The sequence below is a fragment of the Melopsittacus undulatus genome, chromosome 1 (assembly GCF_012275295.1).
Source record: "Melopsittacus undulatus isolate bMelUnd1 chromosome 1, bMelUnd1.mat.Z, whole genome shotgun sequence".
Classification (NCBI taxonomy): Eukaryota; Metazoa; Chordata; class Aves; order Psittaciformes; family Psittaculidae; genus Melopsittacus; species Melopsittacus undulatus.
The window spans coordinates 103,711,236-103,728,833 of NC_047527.1; the positions used below are offsets into that span (position 1 = coordinate 103,711,236).

Consider the following 17,598-nt stretch of genomic DNA (forward strand, 5'->3'; position numbering starts at 1 on the left):
CCCAACATATTCTTCTAGCCCAGCCTCTGAACCCAAGTTAACTTTTGACAGTCCCACAACCAGCCAGGCACCTGTCAACCACTGCTGAAGGGGAAACACCAGGTCCCCTACAAAAGCTCACCCTGACCACCGCCACTCTCAAGGAGCGCAGCAAACAAATCACACATCAGTCCTTCCTGGCACCTTCCACAGCACCTCAGTCTTTTGGGAAAGCCTCCCTTGACACTTTCAGCCACAGCTTTGCCTCATAAATTGAGAGGTGCATGTCAGGAGCAGCTGCAGGATATTCAGCCTCCTCCAGGCCCCAACCCCTCCTGGAAGGGAGCCCCGCTTCGGTAGCGCGTTGGGGATCCCTTCACACAGAGGACAATTAAGCCAGGCTGGGCTGTAAGACAGCAGACAGACAGCAGCAGCACGACACACAGAACCACAAGAAATCAACACCGCCGCACCCCCCAGTGAGGGCAGCACCCTAAGATGGCGGGTGGGACACGGCTTCAACCACGTGATGAGCGCCCGCCTCGCTCCGTTCCCCTGGGCCTCTAAGGCTCCCGTAGGAGGGAGTGCCGTGCCTGCAGAGCTCAGCCCACCCCGCGGGAGCTGCGCAGGTAAGCGCTGCGGAGGGTGCGGCGAGGTGAAGCGCAAGCCCAGCCTACCCGGCTGTTGCTCGGGCTCGAGGTGTCGCCGTTGTCGGCTCCTTCTCTTCAGGGCGGGCGGCTCTGGCAGCCCTCGGCGAGCCCTGGCAGCGGGGAGCCGTTGCGTGAGAGCCCAGGTTCTCCTCAGGGGCTGCTCGGGCTCTGAGGCCCGGCGTCCGCCGCAGGGCGCAGGTGGGTGCCCGAGGGCCTAAGCGGTGTGCTTGGGAGCACCCCATACCCCTTCCTTCCCTCTCTCTCTCCCCCTGTGATGTCTCCTCGGCCTGGCAGCTTCCCGAGTGCCCGCTCCGAAGCTGGGGCTCGTTGCATCAGCTGTGCTGCTGCCGAGGTTTGGAGGCGCCTTGAAAGGGTGGTGCCTTTGTGGCTGCCCTTAAAGCTCCCCGGTAACACCGTGACTTGCGCTCTTGCGGTAAGGGATGGACTGGATGTGCGCACGGGGAGGCCTACGGACGCTACCGGATCTGGGGCTGGTAGTGTTTGGGGTTTCATCCTTCTGTTGACATGCTGCTTCGAGGTTATATATAATGTGATGCTGGCTCAGTCTCTTACTCTCCTTTTGCGGTGGAGGGATGTGCCATAGTTGTGCCAGGGAGTTTTCCTTCTTGTCCTTAGGAAAGTTTAATGCATATTGCTTTATTAGTAAGCCATTCAGAGAATGCTGCCCCTGCCATCAAAAATCTGGCTTTTTGATCCTTAGTTCTGTAATTGGTTTATGCCATCTCTAAGGTTAAGTGGCTTTAGAGGGTGACACTTCGGTTACAAAAGCTCCCTTTCGCATTCAGGATGGCCCTTGAGAAATACCCCTGTTTGTTTATTCAGGTTGCTTTTGGAAACTCCCTTCAAACTCATACCGAAAGTGAAAATTGTGTCTGTCACTAGCACTTGTGATGCTGGCTGATGGAACTGCGTGTATTTTTGCTAAGGATTCTCTTGCAGTTTGTTTACGGTGAAATAGGAATTTATGTTTGAGAAAGCAAAATTTTTTTTATTTATTTATAATTAGAATAGAGGGTTGAAAAGAATAAGTTTACTTGGAGACTCCAGTGTTTTCTGGTTTATAGCTCAGTAAAATTTTGCAAACTTACAGTGTTTCTTAAAAGATGAGTGAGCGGTTTATATATGCCACTTGTATCTACAATTTGTTGCCTTAAGCATAGATTGCAATTTTAGACTTTATCTGGGTGCCACAAAGCCAAGGATACCTTTTACGTTTCTTAAGGTAATGCTGATTAGAATTACAGCTATAAAATGGTTCTATGGTGTAACCTAAAAGTGGGAGAATGATGGTTAAAGGGTGTTCATGAGAATTGCTTAGCTTGGTTTGGAAAAGTTGCACTAATAAATTCAATGCAATCTGTTGAAAACTGAGCATGTTTGTTGCTTTCAGGTTTGTAAATACCATGTTTTACCTTGGCCCTAAAATAATAACAACAACATTATCCCAGCAAGAAAAATAATGCATAGTTGTCACCCAGTTCGAACAGACAGGGTGCAAATTACAGTAATCAAACATGAAGGAATGTCAAACTGTCCACATGCTCAGTTAATCCTTCTCACTTCTCTAGAAAATACTATTGTCTGCGGCATTCAGAAATTCTTCATAGCTTACTAAAGCTGGGTCAAGGTAAGGTTAACCAGTAAACTTGCCACATGTTGGATGTTTGCCTATGGTTTTTTGCGCTCAAATAGTATTGGACTGTTTTGTTTTTTTTTAAGCAAAGAAAAAAAAACCTGGAAAATTGATAGAAATGTTTGATTCTTCATTGCCCTTCCCTTTTTTCCTGAGAGTTAATGAGCTAATAAACAAGAAAGAGAAAAGGAAACCACTTGAAAGAAAAGCAAAACTGATGAATCAAATTGCAGTGCCAACCTTAGCGCATATATACTAGCACTTTAAATGCTTTTCTGTATAAATTAAAGGGTGTCTTCCATAAGATTCCCAGTGTCCAAAGCATGCAATTCTCACATGCTTTAACATGTACATAGGTTTGGTTGGTTGGTTTTCTTCTGTTGAGATCACTGCACCCACCTTTCCTTGCCCTCTTTGTGCCTTCCCTATTCTTGGGGTTTTATTTCAGGGACATGCTGGTTCACTCACAGAGGTTACTGTGAGTATCTCTGGGTAGGATGAAAGTAACTTGTGGTGACGAATTCAGCCTGAACTCTTACTGTGATCCAGGGAGTTGCTCTGTTGAGCTCACTGCCATCTCTTCCCCATTAATGGGTACCGATGCAGATTTACAGTGGACTTCATCTTTGATCTCAGCCTCTGTCCTTTATGTTGCTTGTGCCCTGCATGCCTGTTCTAGCTTTGCAATGGGAAGGATGTCTATGGACTATGAAAAGTGGTACCCTGCTGTTCCATCTTTGTGAAACCAGAAGGTTACAGTATCGTTTTATGATACCATTACATTTGTTTGCTTGACAAATGGTTGAACTGGGGAGAGAAGGCATAGATTATGGTCTGCTCTTAGCTCTTTGCACTCCAACTGATCTCACTTTGCTGGAGGCTGGGACTTTTATGTTATGCTCTTCTGGTGGAGCTTGTGGTTTTGAGATGTTCCCTCCTGACTCTTCTCCCAAAGAGAGCAGTAATTCATGTTCAACTGTAGAAAGGCTGTTGAAGTAGGGAAGTGAGAGAAACAGGGAAACAGAGGTACAGCCAGGACACATCTTAGAGAGGAGTGGTGGGGGTGGATTGAGTATCCTGTCCAGGGCAGAAAAATTGAATTGTGGATTTTGATAAATCAGCACCTTCAGCAATTCCAGCTCACATGAGGGGTTAAGAGGTTTAATTTGTCTTGAAATGGCAGGGGGCTTCTGGATTATCCCTATTCTGGTCCACGTTTCATCCCCTTTTAATTTTTTTTCCCATTTTTTTTTGTAGTAGTTTGGACTCGGGTTCCCCTCCAGCAAAATACACAATGTATTTTATACTCAAGGGAGTTTGTGCAAAATTCCAATATATCACTTAGCTATATAGAGATTGATTGTTTTTCTTTCTTTTCCAGTTGTGTTCTTGTTTTAAAAGAATGGCACAGAAGAAGTATTTAATATCAAAACTGACAAGTTGCCTGAGAGAGGACAAAATTCAGCTATGGAAACCACCATATACAAATGAAAACAAAGAAGCTGGTAAAGAGATGAAGGTAAATATTCTCTCTGAGTTGATGTCATACACCTTCATGTCATACTGCTGGTACATTTCCCTGCTTTGTCTTGCTATTTTCTTAGGAGCTTGTACAAAAATATTCATCCAAGTTGAGCATCAGTGAGAATGATACAGAGAATATGCTGGAAGAAATACGGTGTAAAGCAATTGAGCGTGGAACAGGAAATGAACATTTTAGAGTGACTGGGATTGCAAGACTTGATATCTATCTGCCTCGTAGAAAAGTAAGTGACATTGTAGAAAAGTCACTTTACATTGGCCTTTGAAGATTTAGAGATGTACATAATGCAAATATTTTCACTTCAACTTTTTCAGGTATTTTTTAATGAGAGATCTGTTAGGTCTATAAAATATGGGAAGAGGGGGAATTATATAGGTATGTTTCAGTTTCCCAGGTACATGGGGGTATTGTGGCAAAGGAATATAATACTAGGAAGGGAATAATTCTTCCCTTGAATATTTAATGAGAAATGATCTTTCAATTAAGAAAAGTAAATTAGATTAAGTGTCTCTCCAGTTCATTTTCATTCCTTCCGATGTAACTGTTCATATTGGCAGTAAAGAGCAGATGTATTTTTTCTGCTGTAGAATACCTAAAGTTGAATTAGCATATTAATATCACTGTATTACCACAGCTTTCATTTAAGTGACAGCTTTAAATAAACAAGTGGCTTTAAGTGCAATAAGCAACTTGAACTTGGTGTCATCTTAGGCCATATATGGCTGCTTCCACTGTAAAGAACTTCTCTATCTTTTAGCCATGGCATTTGACACTATTCTTACAGTGGTAACGTTATCTTGATGTAACCATTCCAGCCCAGGAAGCTAACTGAACTTGCTTTAAAATAGGTACATCCAGTGTTTGAACTTGGAAATAAGAAGCAGGATTTGCTATTGTGATGGTAGTCATCTGTTCACTTTAAGTCAGGCTCTTAAAAGCTTCACGAAAACAGAACTACCCTTTTAAAGCAAGGCTTCAGCCTCTAGTTTCACACAGAAAATATGCCAGAATAAAGATGCAAATCTAATTAAATCAGTGTATGAGTAGCCATTTTATCAAATTGTGTGGCTTCATCTACCCTAGTCAGCTGAACACAGGTGGGGACAGACTGGTCGCTCTTCAGACATCCATACTGTCAAGCTGTTAGTGTCAGCTCTGATACTACCTGATATCCTGCCAAGCAGGGTCCAGCATAGTGTGAGGGCTGACACAGGCTGGGGACTGATCTCCAGTGGCACTTTGAACAAAGGTGCTCACCTTCAAGGGTTGAGGGGTTCAACCGTGTGGATATGAAGCGTGCTATACAGGTTGATCACAGGACAGAGCAGAACCTTATCTGGTTCTTATTAATACAGGGCCTCTTAATGGGAACATTTTCCCATAAAAATAGTCTCAGACAAGCACAACTGTCTCCAGTCAGTTCCTAGTTTTTATCTTGTGCAGGAGCAGCATCTTCCCCAATGCCAAATGTCTTCATCCACTCTGATAACGGTGGAAGAGAACTTCTTTAAGCAGGGATACTTAAAGGTTGTAGTCATCAGCAACAGAAGTGAGTGTTTATCTGGAAGAGGGCAATGGGTGAGGTTTTTTTCTGAAGATGATCCTAAATGGTAACCTATGCTTCAGAAGGTGGTTTTTTTTGGTTTGTTTTTTTTACTGAGTGCTTGCAAAAACACAACAATCATAACTGTTCTCTGTCCTGTAGTGAAAAATAATTGCTAGGGCATGTGATGTGCTAGAGGCTTGAGGGTGTTAAGTGATTGGAATGCAGTTAAAACAAGCAAACAGTTTCATAATTCCTCTTTATAATGCTGCTGAGCATAAGGGAATTAATTAATTGAAAATTCCAGTTTATCTAATCTGGGACCATAGACACTACTAGGAATTAATCATAAGTTAGCCAGTTACAGGTGAGTAGCATAATTACAAAGCAGAGTTCAGATTGGAAGTGCGTAATTAAATTAGTTTAGTTTGTTTGGTTCTGAATTTAGATTTATCGAATTCTGAATCTGCTGCTGTTAAAATGCTTATTTTTAGCACTATGTAACAAGTACAAGACTCCCTGCCAGAAATCAGTAATATGTATGCCCCACTACTTGAAAAAGAAATTGTAGTTGTTGTAAATTAATTAGAAACTGTCCAAAGTATCTTGATATCATGCTTTTTTTTTTCCTTCCCTACTCCTTTCCCCTTACCCAATATAATTACTACAGAGCAGAAAAGTCCCTCTGGAAACTAACCTGTTCATCACAGGCAAGGAGCTCAGATCACAGTAAGTGTAATCACTCTTGGTTCTTCTCTAATATGCTGGCATACTGTCATATAGTACTAAAAAAAAGACAAACTATCTGGTTGATTTAAGCTTCTTCTTAGCATGTATGTCTGAATAGCACAGTGTCCAGTGTGCCTCTAAGGCAGTTCTTCATGTAAGATGCTGTGGTTTAACAGACAGAAAACAGGAAGGTTCCAACTCATGGGAAAAGATAGTTCTCTAAATCCCCAGCAGGGACCTGAGAAGGGAATAGTGATCAGTGTTCCAGATCCCTGACTGGCAGAACAGTGAGCATTAGCTTCTCTTCCTTTTATGTTTTTAAACCTAATAAAATCCAGTTCTTTTCTTTTTTTCCCTTTCCATATCCCAGGTTCTGCATACAGTGTACAAAGCTTTCTGATGATATACTTCTAGCAGCAGTTTTAAGCCAGTTATGAGTGTACTCTTTTTTTAACTTTTTTGCTATTCTAAGAGACATGTATTCATGGGTGAAATTATTTATTTCACAGGATAGCACAGGAACATGCATTACAAGAAAATGCTATCAAAATAATCATAAATAAGAAGCAGCTTGACCTGGGTATGTATATCTAGTTGAGTATATTTTTATGATAACTTTCTAGTTTACAGATTCTCAGAAGAAAAACTTCTTATAATTCTGTTAATTTCAGAAATTCCCAAGGAATAGCAGTTACATTTGTCAGGATCTGCTCTACAGGAAATTCAATAACTGCTCATGATCAAAATTCTTAGATAGAATTAGAGCAGTTATAGGAATCATGTAATAATTGTTGAAAATCCATTTTTCAAGTGTTGAAACACTGAAAATGCAAGTTGAAGAGCAACTCTAAAGTTCCTTAAACATGTTATTTACAACACATTTAGAACCTTTTTGTAATGCATTACATGTGTTCAGCTCGTCAGACATGCTGTGGGAAGTGATGACAACAGCTTTCTGTTTATTGATGGCCTAAGCATCTGACATATTTATTTCCCATAGAACATGTCAGAATTAGAGCCATGGAATTGACAATAGGAACTCAGATTTAATTCCAGGTTCTTCTGTTGTTTTACTGACCTGTTGTGGTGTTTGATCCTGGAGATGATGTTGTTTCAGTTTTTATCTGAAGATCAATTAACTGAAATAAAAACAATTGTATTTTTTTAATGTATGGGGGGGAGGGGGTGGGGAAGGCAAGCAGAGAAACATACCAATCATTTAAAAAGCACTTCTGAGATGAAAGTCTGATTTGAATTTCTGCTGAATATGCAGTAATAGGCAGGAATTTTGATTGAGTTCTTGAGTCTAGTAATTACTGTAGTTCTTCAGTACAGTACAAGAGGCCATTTAGTTTGGTTGTTTTGTTGGTGGTGTTGTCCTCCCCCAGTGACAGGACAATGTAAAATAGTCTCTCTCCACAGAGCATTTGGATTACAAGCATCATACTCTATCTTGCAGGCAGAACCCTTGAAGACCAGGGCGTAACACACAATGCAAAAGTGATGGTACTTCAGCTGGAACAGAGTGATGAGGAAACTAAAAGAAAAGTTCAGGAAGAAGAACTTCAACAAAAGAAAGAAAAAGAAATAAATGAAAAGATGCAAAGAACTAAGAAGGGTTTGGAAATTCTAGCAGAGAGAGGTAAGGGGGTTTGCTGCGGTTTTTTTGTGCAGTGGAGGGGGAGGGTGTTCATTAATTCTTGCACATCAAAAGTTACTTTTTCAGTAAACTTTCAACATAGAAGAGTGCCTGTGCTGTGGCTGGATTTCAGTTTATACTTTTCTAGGTTTCTACTTACTTCAGAACTGATTTTAAGTTGACTATAACTTCTTTCTATTCTAACGCTTCTTAAACAACTAGAATGCCAGAAGACATTTTGCCCTTCAAGAAGGATATGACTTAATTACTATTTAATTTGCACTTATCAGTTGAGGAAGTGGTCGACTCATGAGAACAGGCTTTAAATTTATTGTAGACATAAGCACAGTGGGATAATGTATTGTAAGTCATTAAACAATTTCTTGTGGTCTTCCTTGGATACAGCTGTGTGTAACTGTGGTTTCATTGTGCAGAACAGCTCACTTGTCATTCTCATATCTAATGTGACTGTTCTGTTATTGTTGTGTTTGTTGATTGCTGGCAACTGTGGATTAAGTTAAAGGGATATAGTCAATTTAACAGTAATAATTTTTCAGAATGAGGTTGTGTTTGTGAATTACACTGCTAGGTGGTGTGTTTAAATCACTTCTCTATTGTTTAAAAAATCCCCAAACAAGGCACTGTGAAACTGGGTATGCAATGAATTCCTGCCAATTGCAAAGCTTCTTTTAATGGTCAGTGACAGGCTGTTTCTTACTATGATATCTGATTTTGAATAAATGAAAAAAGTGATTTCTTTTATGGACTTCAGGGGTGATTTAGACCCCAGAACTCTACTATGGGGCCTTTTCAAGGTATTTACCAGTTACGGTCAGTTATTGCCAGAGTTCAGAGTGAAGCCCATAATGAGCTCGCAGGCTGAAGTTTCTGTATGAAGTATGGGAGTTTAACAACTTTTTTCTTTCATCTGAGAAAAAAATTGAAGGACAGAAGCTTTAAATCTCAGCAAACTCCTGCTTAACTGTCTTTTGTTTACAAGAAAAAGCATCTTTTCATTGTAAATCAGATGCAAGTAAAAACAAAATTTATAGTTTGGTTATAAGCATTAAAGCTGTGGGAGAAGGAAAATACCGAGCTCTTGTTTGCCTTTTATCCCCCCTCCCCTGTTTTATGAACAGTGTTCAGTTGTGGGTTTGTATTTTTTAATACTCTGTACTTTATTTGATAAATCATTTCAAGTGTTCCAGCATGTGCAATGTCAGGTGTTTTGTCTTCTGCAAAGAATTCCTTACAACTGCTGCAACTTTTAATGTGTCTAAATTTCTGGATGTACAAGGCCTTTTCCTTAGCAACCTTGCTAAGAGTTCCTTGTACTTGTCTGAGCAGGGCTACTGTTGGTAGAGATGTCCAAAAAACTACATGAGCCTTTGTATGTAATTCAAGTTTTTGTTGTAAGCTGTTTGGTTTTTTTGTGTAACAGTGTTTATTGATAATCTTATGACAGTAGAGTTGCTCTGGTACTTAAAATATAAACCTTTTTTTCTTATCTTTCAGAGGAATACTTAGATCCAGATTCTGTTCCATACCTAGATATAGCTAATCAAACTGGAAGGTCAATTGAGATTCCTCATCAAGCTAAGAAAGTAGGTAAAAGAATCTTAGAAAACTACTAAGATGGCTTTTTAAAGCTTGATTTGGGAAGCATTTCAAATATGGGATTGAAGTACTGTCAGAGTTGGGGGATGTAACCCTGCCTCCACTAGATGCTTGCTTCTAGAAATAACTTTGTAATAAAATTAACTCTACAATTAGGAATACTTCAGTCATCTGGAGACAGACCTCTGATTGCTGACCTAATCACAGGTCTGATCTTGCACTGACCCCTGTGTGGTCCAGATCTTATTTTTAAGTCTTAATGTGGGCTTTAACTTTGTTATATCCCAGCACCTGTTTTAAATTTAGGGTGCCCTAGAATGACATGAAAAGAACTTGTTTGTTAGGCCTTAGTTTCAACTGGATACTTAAGTCTCTCAAAATCAGATTCTCTTAAAATAGCTTTGAGATCTTTTGCACTTAAGCTTAAATTTGTCCACCATTCAAGAAAGTTGCACATTCTCAACTGAAAATATCTTTGGGTGCATTGAATTATGGTAGGAGTGACCTACTTGATCTTCTGAAGCAGAAGAATAGTGATAGATGCTATCTTTAAGTTGTGGAATTTCCTAAAGATAAATACAAATCTTTATAAATACTTGGAATTACATGCAGTAACAAAAAAAAACCCAACCTTGGGGAAAAATGAGCAAGCTCCAACATGTGCTGACTGCTGGGCTAGCCTCTTCTGAAACAGAGCGTGTTTTCTGCATCACCTGGAATTTCTGGATGATTGGATTAACAACAGTCCAATCTCACAATGTCTGCTGTTCTGATGAAGTGCTGATAGCAGTCATTCACCTGAAGAGTTAAAGCATCAAATGTTGAAGTGTACAAGATTTCATCAATATTGAACATGGGCGAGAGGAAATATTGCAGGTTGTCTCTATCCAGAGGTATTGTTTACATTTCCACTTGTCATGCCTCAGGAACTACAGTGTTTTCCTGCCACATTCAGAATTTCATTTAAAATTCTGAGGTTTTGCAGGAGGTGAATCAATAGGTTTTACAACATAGTTGTAATAAGCAAAGCAAACCTGATACTGTTAGGAAGTGTAGTGCCTAGAAAAAAACTTAGCTTTTTATCACTCACCATTGAAAATCTATCAAGAGTTGAATTCTTAAAACAAATTTGGTGCAATGTTTCATGTGTTGGTAACATTAACTGCTTTTAATTAGGCAATATCCGACAATAGTAGATGGGAGAAAAGCATGCAGCACTGTGAACTAGTGCTGCTCTTACAGAACTGGTGTGATAGTATTTTTCTAGGAAGAGCAAGGGCTCTAATGGATTACCTAGATACTACTTCAGTTACATAACTGAGTTGGGGAGGTGCAAAAAATAAGTCTGTCTGTTTTTCTAGGCACTTGTGCTGGCAATGGGTTATCATGAGAAAGGCAGAGCATTAATGAAGAAGAAAGAATATGAAATAGCACTGCCGTATTTGTTGGATGCTGATAAACACTTCTGGTAAGAACCTTTTTGAGTCCTTGTGTCTCTCTCCTTTACTGACAGCCAAATCCAGGAACAGCATCATCACTACCTGTGCATGTAAATCAGGGTCTATTTTTCTGTAGGACTGCTTCACACCCCATCTGCAGATGGGAAGCAGCAGACAAAGTCTGACTCGCAGCTGAAAGAGATGCTGACACTGGGCAATTTAATCTTTCATGTCAGCATAAACAGGAACTGTCAATATTCATGTACTAGGCTATAAATTGCATTAGCTCAAGAGACAGTTACAAATACTTGTTTGCAATTGTGCCTGTGAAGTAATAATTTCGTGTAAAAGGTGGCACAGATAGCTGAGGTCACTAAACATACCAAGATTTCTGTGAGTAAACTAGTTTCCTGTCAGGAGTCAGAGCCCTATATTGTGCTTTTAAGATCCCAAAAGTAATACTGGCCCCATCTGTTTCCCATTTGTGTGTATGTAAAGGAGACTGGCACAAAAACCCAGCATGTTCACTTGCACTAAGGAGTACAGTGTCTCTATCCTCTCAGAGATTACACAGGGTTTAATTCTGTTCTGCTTTTAAAGAGATGCTGTCTGAAATAGTAGTCACAACTGATTTTGTTACTATAATTCTTTTCAGATGTAGTGTTATCTTTAGTTCCCTGCATATTTGTGAATGGGATAAGAAATCAGTGGTTTTTAAAAATTCCAATGACATCAATTTGCTACCTTAGATATGAAGTGTGTGCTTTCTCAAACGTGTGAGTGTGCATGTTGTTTCGTTAGTGTTAAAAAGTGTGCATGGAGAAAAATTGTTACTGTTTATTTTCCAGTGAGTGTAGCACAGAACTGCTGAATACTGTTGATAACTATGCAGTACTGCAGCTGGATATAGTGTGGTGCTACTTCCGCCTGGAGCAGCTGGACTGCCTGGATGATGCAGAGAAAAAGCTGTCCACGGCACATAAATGCTTCCAGAGGTGCTACGGGGAAAACCATGAGAGACTTATTGATATCAAAGTATGCTGTCTGTTTTTTAATTACAATGGCTTTTTGTTTCCTACACATACTCGGTTACTGTTCAGGTACCGACTTTTAGAAGTTTAAAGTTTTGTCCTGTCTCATTAGCCTGGAATATAGTTGTGTATTTGTCAGCGTAGTGGAAGCACTGGACCTGACAGAAAAGTCATGGCAAACACGTGTTTTACCTAGCATCATAGAACAGTTTAGGTTGGAATGGCCCTTAAATATCATCTAGTTCCAGCCCCCCTGCCGTAAACACCTTCCACTAGACCAGTTTGCTCAAAGCCCCATCCAACCTGGCCTTGAACACTGCCAGGGATGGAGCAGTCATGGTTCCTTGGGCAGCCTGTTCCACTGTGTCACTGCCCTCACAGTAAAGATTTTCTCCCTAATACCTAATCTAAATCTCCCCTTTTTTAGTTTAAAGCCATTTCCCCCTGTCTTACCCCTACACGCCCTTGTCAAAAGATTTCCTGTAGACCCATTTAGGCACTGAAAGCTGCTCTATTGTTTCCCTAAAGCCTTGTCTTCTCCAGGCTGAACACCCCCAGTTCTCTCAGACTGTCTGCAGAGCAGAGGTGCTCCAGCCCTCGGAGCATCTTTGTGGCCTTCTCTGGCTTGCTCCAGGAGCTCCACATCCTTCTTCCACTAGAGGCCCCAGAACTGCGTACAGTACTGCAGTGATGGGGGTGTCTTACCTGAGCGCAGTAGAGGTGGAGAATCCTCTCCATCAACTTGCTGGTCACGCTCCTTTTGATACAGCCTGGGACATGGGTGGCTTTCTGGGCTGCAAGCACATACTGCCTAGTAAATCATGTAAACATACACAGACACCATCAGTGGTTCAGATGTGATACTTTAAAGAAGACATAGTCTTCTGTCTGCAGATAAATGTGTAAAGTGTTCTGCAGATAATGAATTATATTCTAATGTACACTTCTACCAATGTGCCTCCCCTTTGTTTAATTCTTTAGGGAAGCTATGGTCGTGAGAAGGTTTTATTTCTGCGGCTTTATCTCCTTCAAGGGATAGGACACTATCACAGTGGCAGAGAAAAAGAGGCTGCTGAGTATATTCAGAAGGTGAGAGACCATTAGGTAAAACCTTTTGAGTCATTTACCCTAGCTCCCATGTTTGGGCTTTGTCATTTGCTTGCCCAGAAAAATGGGGAGACTTCTTTTGTACATTAGCAACAGTGTAAGTAGTATCATTTTGTTCTTTCTGTATACAGGCATCTTCCTTATATGAAGAGCTCTCTGTAGATCCTGATAAAGTTGATTGCCTGTCACTCTTGGGATTCTCCGAACAGGAATCTCGCCTTGCTCTGCGAGCATGCCATGGGAATGTGGAGCATGCTGCCAATCTTATCACCAACAGGAGAGAGGTACGATGCAGTGAAAGTATTAAATCAAGGATTGCCTTAGTTTGGGTATCCCTAAGATCATGTTTTGCATGACTAGTGCAACATGGTGCTAAATTACAGACTTTGATTATCCTGCTTTGGCACTATTAGTGAAACTGACAACTTGACATCTGTTGCCACAAGTTTGAAACCAAAACTTAATACAACAAGGGAAGCTCTGTCCCAAAACAGATGTCATGAGGGAGCCAAAGACCAGTGGTTATACCAGCAAGGCACATAGGAAGTCTTTGCACCAGTGTTTGCTACTCGGCAGCAGTCCATGTGGGAATAAAAACACCATGATCAAGCTGTCATTCCTGGGCTTGGCTGGTCTGAAAGACAAGAGGCTGTACAATAAAGTGCTTTGAGCATTAACCATCAAGTGATGCAGTATTATGGCTTTGGCCTTGGAGATCCAGGAGGGAAGAAGGATTTTTTTGTGCTCAAGTGAGGTGAAGACAGTGTTGTCCACATCTGAAGTGCCTCAAGTTAGGTTTGGTAAACTGAGGTGGTACTTCTGGACTTCAGTGAAATATGGATGGAAAAGTCAAATGCCCGAGAGAAGGGCTGAGCAGAACTCCTTGGCTACATCCCCAGTTCTCACTCTGTGTCCTGTCCTTGGCAAGTCTTGTCTGTAGCCGCATCTGCCAAGAGGGTTTATCACTTGCCACACAGGGCCTATAATAACTGACAGTGTAAGACCTGGTCCACAAACACTGCAGAGCAGAAGTACAGCAACAGTGCTAGCTCATGGAAATGGCCTTCTATTCTGTCTGGCTGCACGGGCTGTATTTAAATGCAAACTTGAAGTAAAGCCAAGAAACCCCACATGCACAGGGAAGGGCTGAAGCATTCCCATGCATGGTAAGCTTTGTAATGTCTGTATTACTGCAGGAAAAGGCACAGATAAAGAGAGAGGAGAGAGCTAAAAGAAGGAAGCGACTGGAAGACATCAATACCTTGAAAAGTATGGGCTATTCCGAGAGAGCTGCTCAAATAGCTCTTCGTAATACACAAGGAAACCTGGACCAAGCCTTTAAGGTAAGTGATTTTCAGGAGTAGTACTTCTGTACAGAAAAAAAAAAAAAAAACAAAACAAAAAAAACCAACAAAACCCAAAGCCCTTGCTCACTTGCTTTATTTATTGTTTGGCAGATTACTGTTTGCTGTAGTCTTTAGCTAGTAGTTCAGAGCTACCTTTTCTGAACTGTAGTGACTGTTCCACTTCCTGGCCTGATGAATCACTTAAGTTGGCTGAAGTTTGCTTCTATCAGCTATTACATATATCTGTCCATGCTGAGAACTACTGTATCTCTGTTGCTGTATTCTAATCCCTCTCTGTTTTATTATAGTTTATTCTCGACAATCCCGAGTTATTGCTGGAAGATGATGATGATGATCCTGTGGCCATGGACCAGTTTCAGGTTTCCCAGGAAAGTATTGATCAAGTAAGTTAGACTGCTTGCACTGTTGGTTGTCTTGTTTCTGAATTACACCTTCAGAAACACCGGATCTTCTGTCAGCAAAGCTGTACAAATATTCTTTAACCCATGTCACTCAGGCTGTCACACTGCCATGTCTGGTATCCGCTCTTCATGGGGAAGTCACATTCAGGCTAAAATGTCATCTGAGTGTGCTTCCAGCCTATTGAACCAACCTGCCACAGAGAGATCCAGAGGGAACTGTGCACACTCAAATGCCCCAGTCCCAAAAAGAAGTCTTTAAACATTGCAGTGCACAAAAGGAAAGAGTTGGAATGTGTCTGTCTCATCACAGGTTGTCTGAAACGCTCTACTGTAATTAGTGTGGCTATGCAATTAATGTCAGGCAAGAAAAATCTATTGTCTAGAAAATGTAAATAGTACGTACACCCTCCTGATATGCTGGGGTGCTTTGAAGTTTCCTTTTGAAAAACAGAAAAAGAATTCGTCTGATATTAAGCAACAGGCTCTTGATTCTACTCAACAGTCCAGTTCTTTAATAGGTCACTGCCCTGTCGTTAACTGTTCCAGTAAACCAGAGTCAGTGTCCTGGAATTCCTGGCATGCAGTGCTCTCCTCTGTGCAAGAGGAATGACTGTCAGATGTAGAGTCAAATTCCTGTCAGATTGGTGCTGGATTTCTCCAGATTTCATATTTTAATTTCTTTCCCCTTCTCCTGCAGCTGATGTACATGGGTTTCAGCCGTGAGTCAGCAGAGCAAGCTTTAAAGGTCTTCAAAGGGAATGTCCACTTAGCTTCCCAAACCCTTGCTCATTACGGGGGACTTCTTCCTGCTTCACTGCAGCTTTCTCCAGCAGGGTCCAGTCCATCGGAAGAATCAACGTCTTCAAAAGACTTGTCTACAGAGTCTGCAGGTAGGAATGTTGCATACAGCAGGCAGAGAAGGGGAAAGGCTGTTCTGGCTCTTGTATGGAACAATTAAGAGACTTCTGCTTTAATACTGGTAGAGGGCCCAGACTACTTTTGGCAGTAACATAGATAAAGGCAAGGCCTCCATTACCCCAGATAAACTACAGCCCCTGCAGCCAGTGACAGCTGTATACAAGACCATAAGGGTTGGCTGTAGGCAGCCTGTAAAATGGATGCAGCCCAGGAGAATGGCTCCTGAGTGGCCTGTGGCTTCAGCACATGAGGCTGAAGGCCTCTGGTATCTGCATCTTCCCCAGTGAGGAACATGTGGCCTTTCCAGCCCACAGACAATTCCAGCTTCTCATATCTAACTATACTCATACCAGCTCATTTAGAAACAAACTAGCCTCTTTCTGCCTGTAGTTTTCAGAGAGCAAGCACTAAGTTGCTGGAGCATGCTCCCTGGACCTGCCACTGATAATGATGATACTTTGGCTTGCTAATATCTGGATTCTGACTGCTAGGAAGCTTATTGCAGACTTGTACTATGCAGTCAGCTGATTTTACTCCCTCCCAATGTCCCTGATGTGATAGAACCATAACTGATACTTGCCATTTGGCAAAGAAGAAACTCGCATGTATTGGTATTTGTCATAGCTGTGGTGATCCTTGTTGTACAACTAAAGGTTCTCCTATAGCTTTAAACAAGAGGGGAAAAAACTGGCCATCCTGCAATATCCTTTGCAGAGCACTTTTAAGTAAGAGGTAGTTTTTCAGTAGGACCTCAGAGCAGTCATGCTGAGGGAAGAGAGAAGTACCAGTTTATTTCAGAGGTGAATTGACTGCTGCTGCTTCTTATTGGAAGGTTCTTCTGGTTCACCAACAGATGAAGATATGGAGAATGATGCAGTCAATGAAATCCTAGAGGATATTCCTGAGCACGAAGAGGATTATCTGGATTTAACACTGGAGGAAGAGAAACAGATAATCCATGAGTACTTATCCTATATACAACTACCACAGCAATAAATCCCTTTATATCTAGTTCAGTTATATGTATTTACCTTGACAAATTGAGTTGGGATTATAAATGCACCTTCAGCTTATCTCTTACTAAATGCCTTGAATTCATTTCAACTATAGGAGGAACACTTAATTCTTGCTTCATTTATAAATACACTTAAAGCCTACATTTGTGATACATTGTAATTTATTGTCATAGCAGAAAAATAGAAACGTTTATTTTCAGAAGAAAATTTAATAGAACTAAACTATATTTTTATCGTGAAATAAGTTAATTCACTTAATATTCAAGTAAAGAAGCGTTTCTATACCACTTTACAATACCAGCTTTAAAAAACAGAAGTTGAGTTTGTAAACCAGAAACCCAGCTCATGAGATTATAGAGGTATCAACTTTCCAACTGTTCTCCTTTTCTTCTGAAAGATTTCCAAGAGACATATACGTATCTGTTGTGCATGGATTTATACTGTGTCTGCTTGTCCCTTCCTGCAGGTGTTACACAGGCAATAAAGGTAACTATGCTGCTTGCTTTTAGTAAGGGTCTTCTATGCTTTGGTTTTAAAAACCAGTAGGAACTACCGAGCAGGGCACTGCCACTCTGCCCTGAGCCGTGTGCAGTGACACTTCCTTATCTAACTAAACCGGCTGTTGAACAAAGCTTGGGTCAGGCGCTGTTTCAGTAGTTGTACCCAGCTTCAGCATGCTGGAGAAGGAGTTGGGGTTTTGTGTGTGTGTGTGTCTGTGTGTTAGAACACCCTGTTCTGTGCTGTGTAAGCCCTCTTCTCCGCTGGGAGCCTAAGTTCCCTCTGCTTGCCAGCTCTGCTGAAGTGCAGTTTATTAGCTTTCCATAGCTTCGTTCTTGCGGTAGAGGGAGCTCAGCTCCCGTCTGCTCCAACTGCTGGGAACCGGAGCTGATCCCGCTTAGAGCAGGTACTAAAAGCAGCTCCTGGGACAGGAACCTTCTTCATCTGGTGACACTTGACTCTTACCC

General features: G+C 41.3%; 1 protein-coding gene across 2 annotated transcripts; it reads left to right on the forward strand.

Moving 5' to 3' along the window:
• The first annotated feature begins 532 nt into the window (after positions 1-532).
• On the forward strand, positions 533-17,141 carry NUB1 (negative regulator of ubiquitin like proteins 1). 2 transcript variants are annotated; one of them, XM_005150030.4, is made up of 15 exons: positions 533-608; positions 3,665-3,802; positions 3,888-4,049; positions 6,040-6,098; positions 6,608-6,678; positions 7,558-7,740; positions 9,253-9,341; positions 10,716-10,822; positions 11,642-11,828; positions 12,806-12,913; positions 13,063-13,215; positions 14,128-14,274; positions 14,586-14,681; positions 15,397-15,589; positions 16,450-17,141. In XM_005150030.4, exons 2-15 carry the CDS (start codon positions 3,686-3,688, stop codon positions 16,611-16,613), a joined length of 1,836 nt encoding a protein of 611 aa, XP_005150087.1. In that variant the 5' UTR covers positions 533-608; positions 3,665-3,685; the 3' UTR covers positions 16,614-17,141. The 2 variants fall into 2 exon arrangements, with proteins under 2 accessions (XP_005150087.1, XP_033917350.1); XM_034061459.1 differs by lacking the exon at positions 533-608 and adding an exon at positions 633-827.
• The last annotated feature ends 457 nt before the right edge of the window (positions 17,142-17,598 follow it).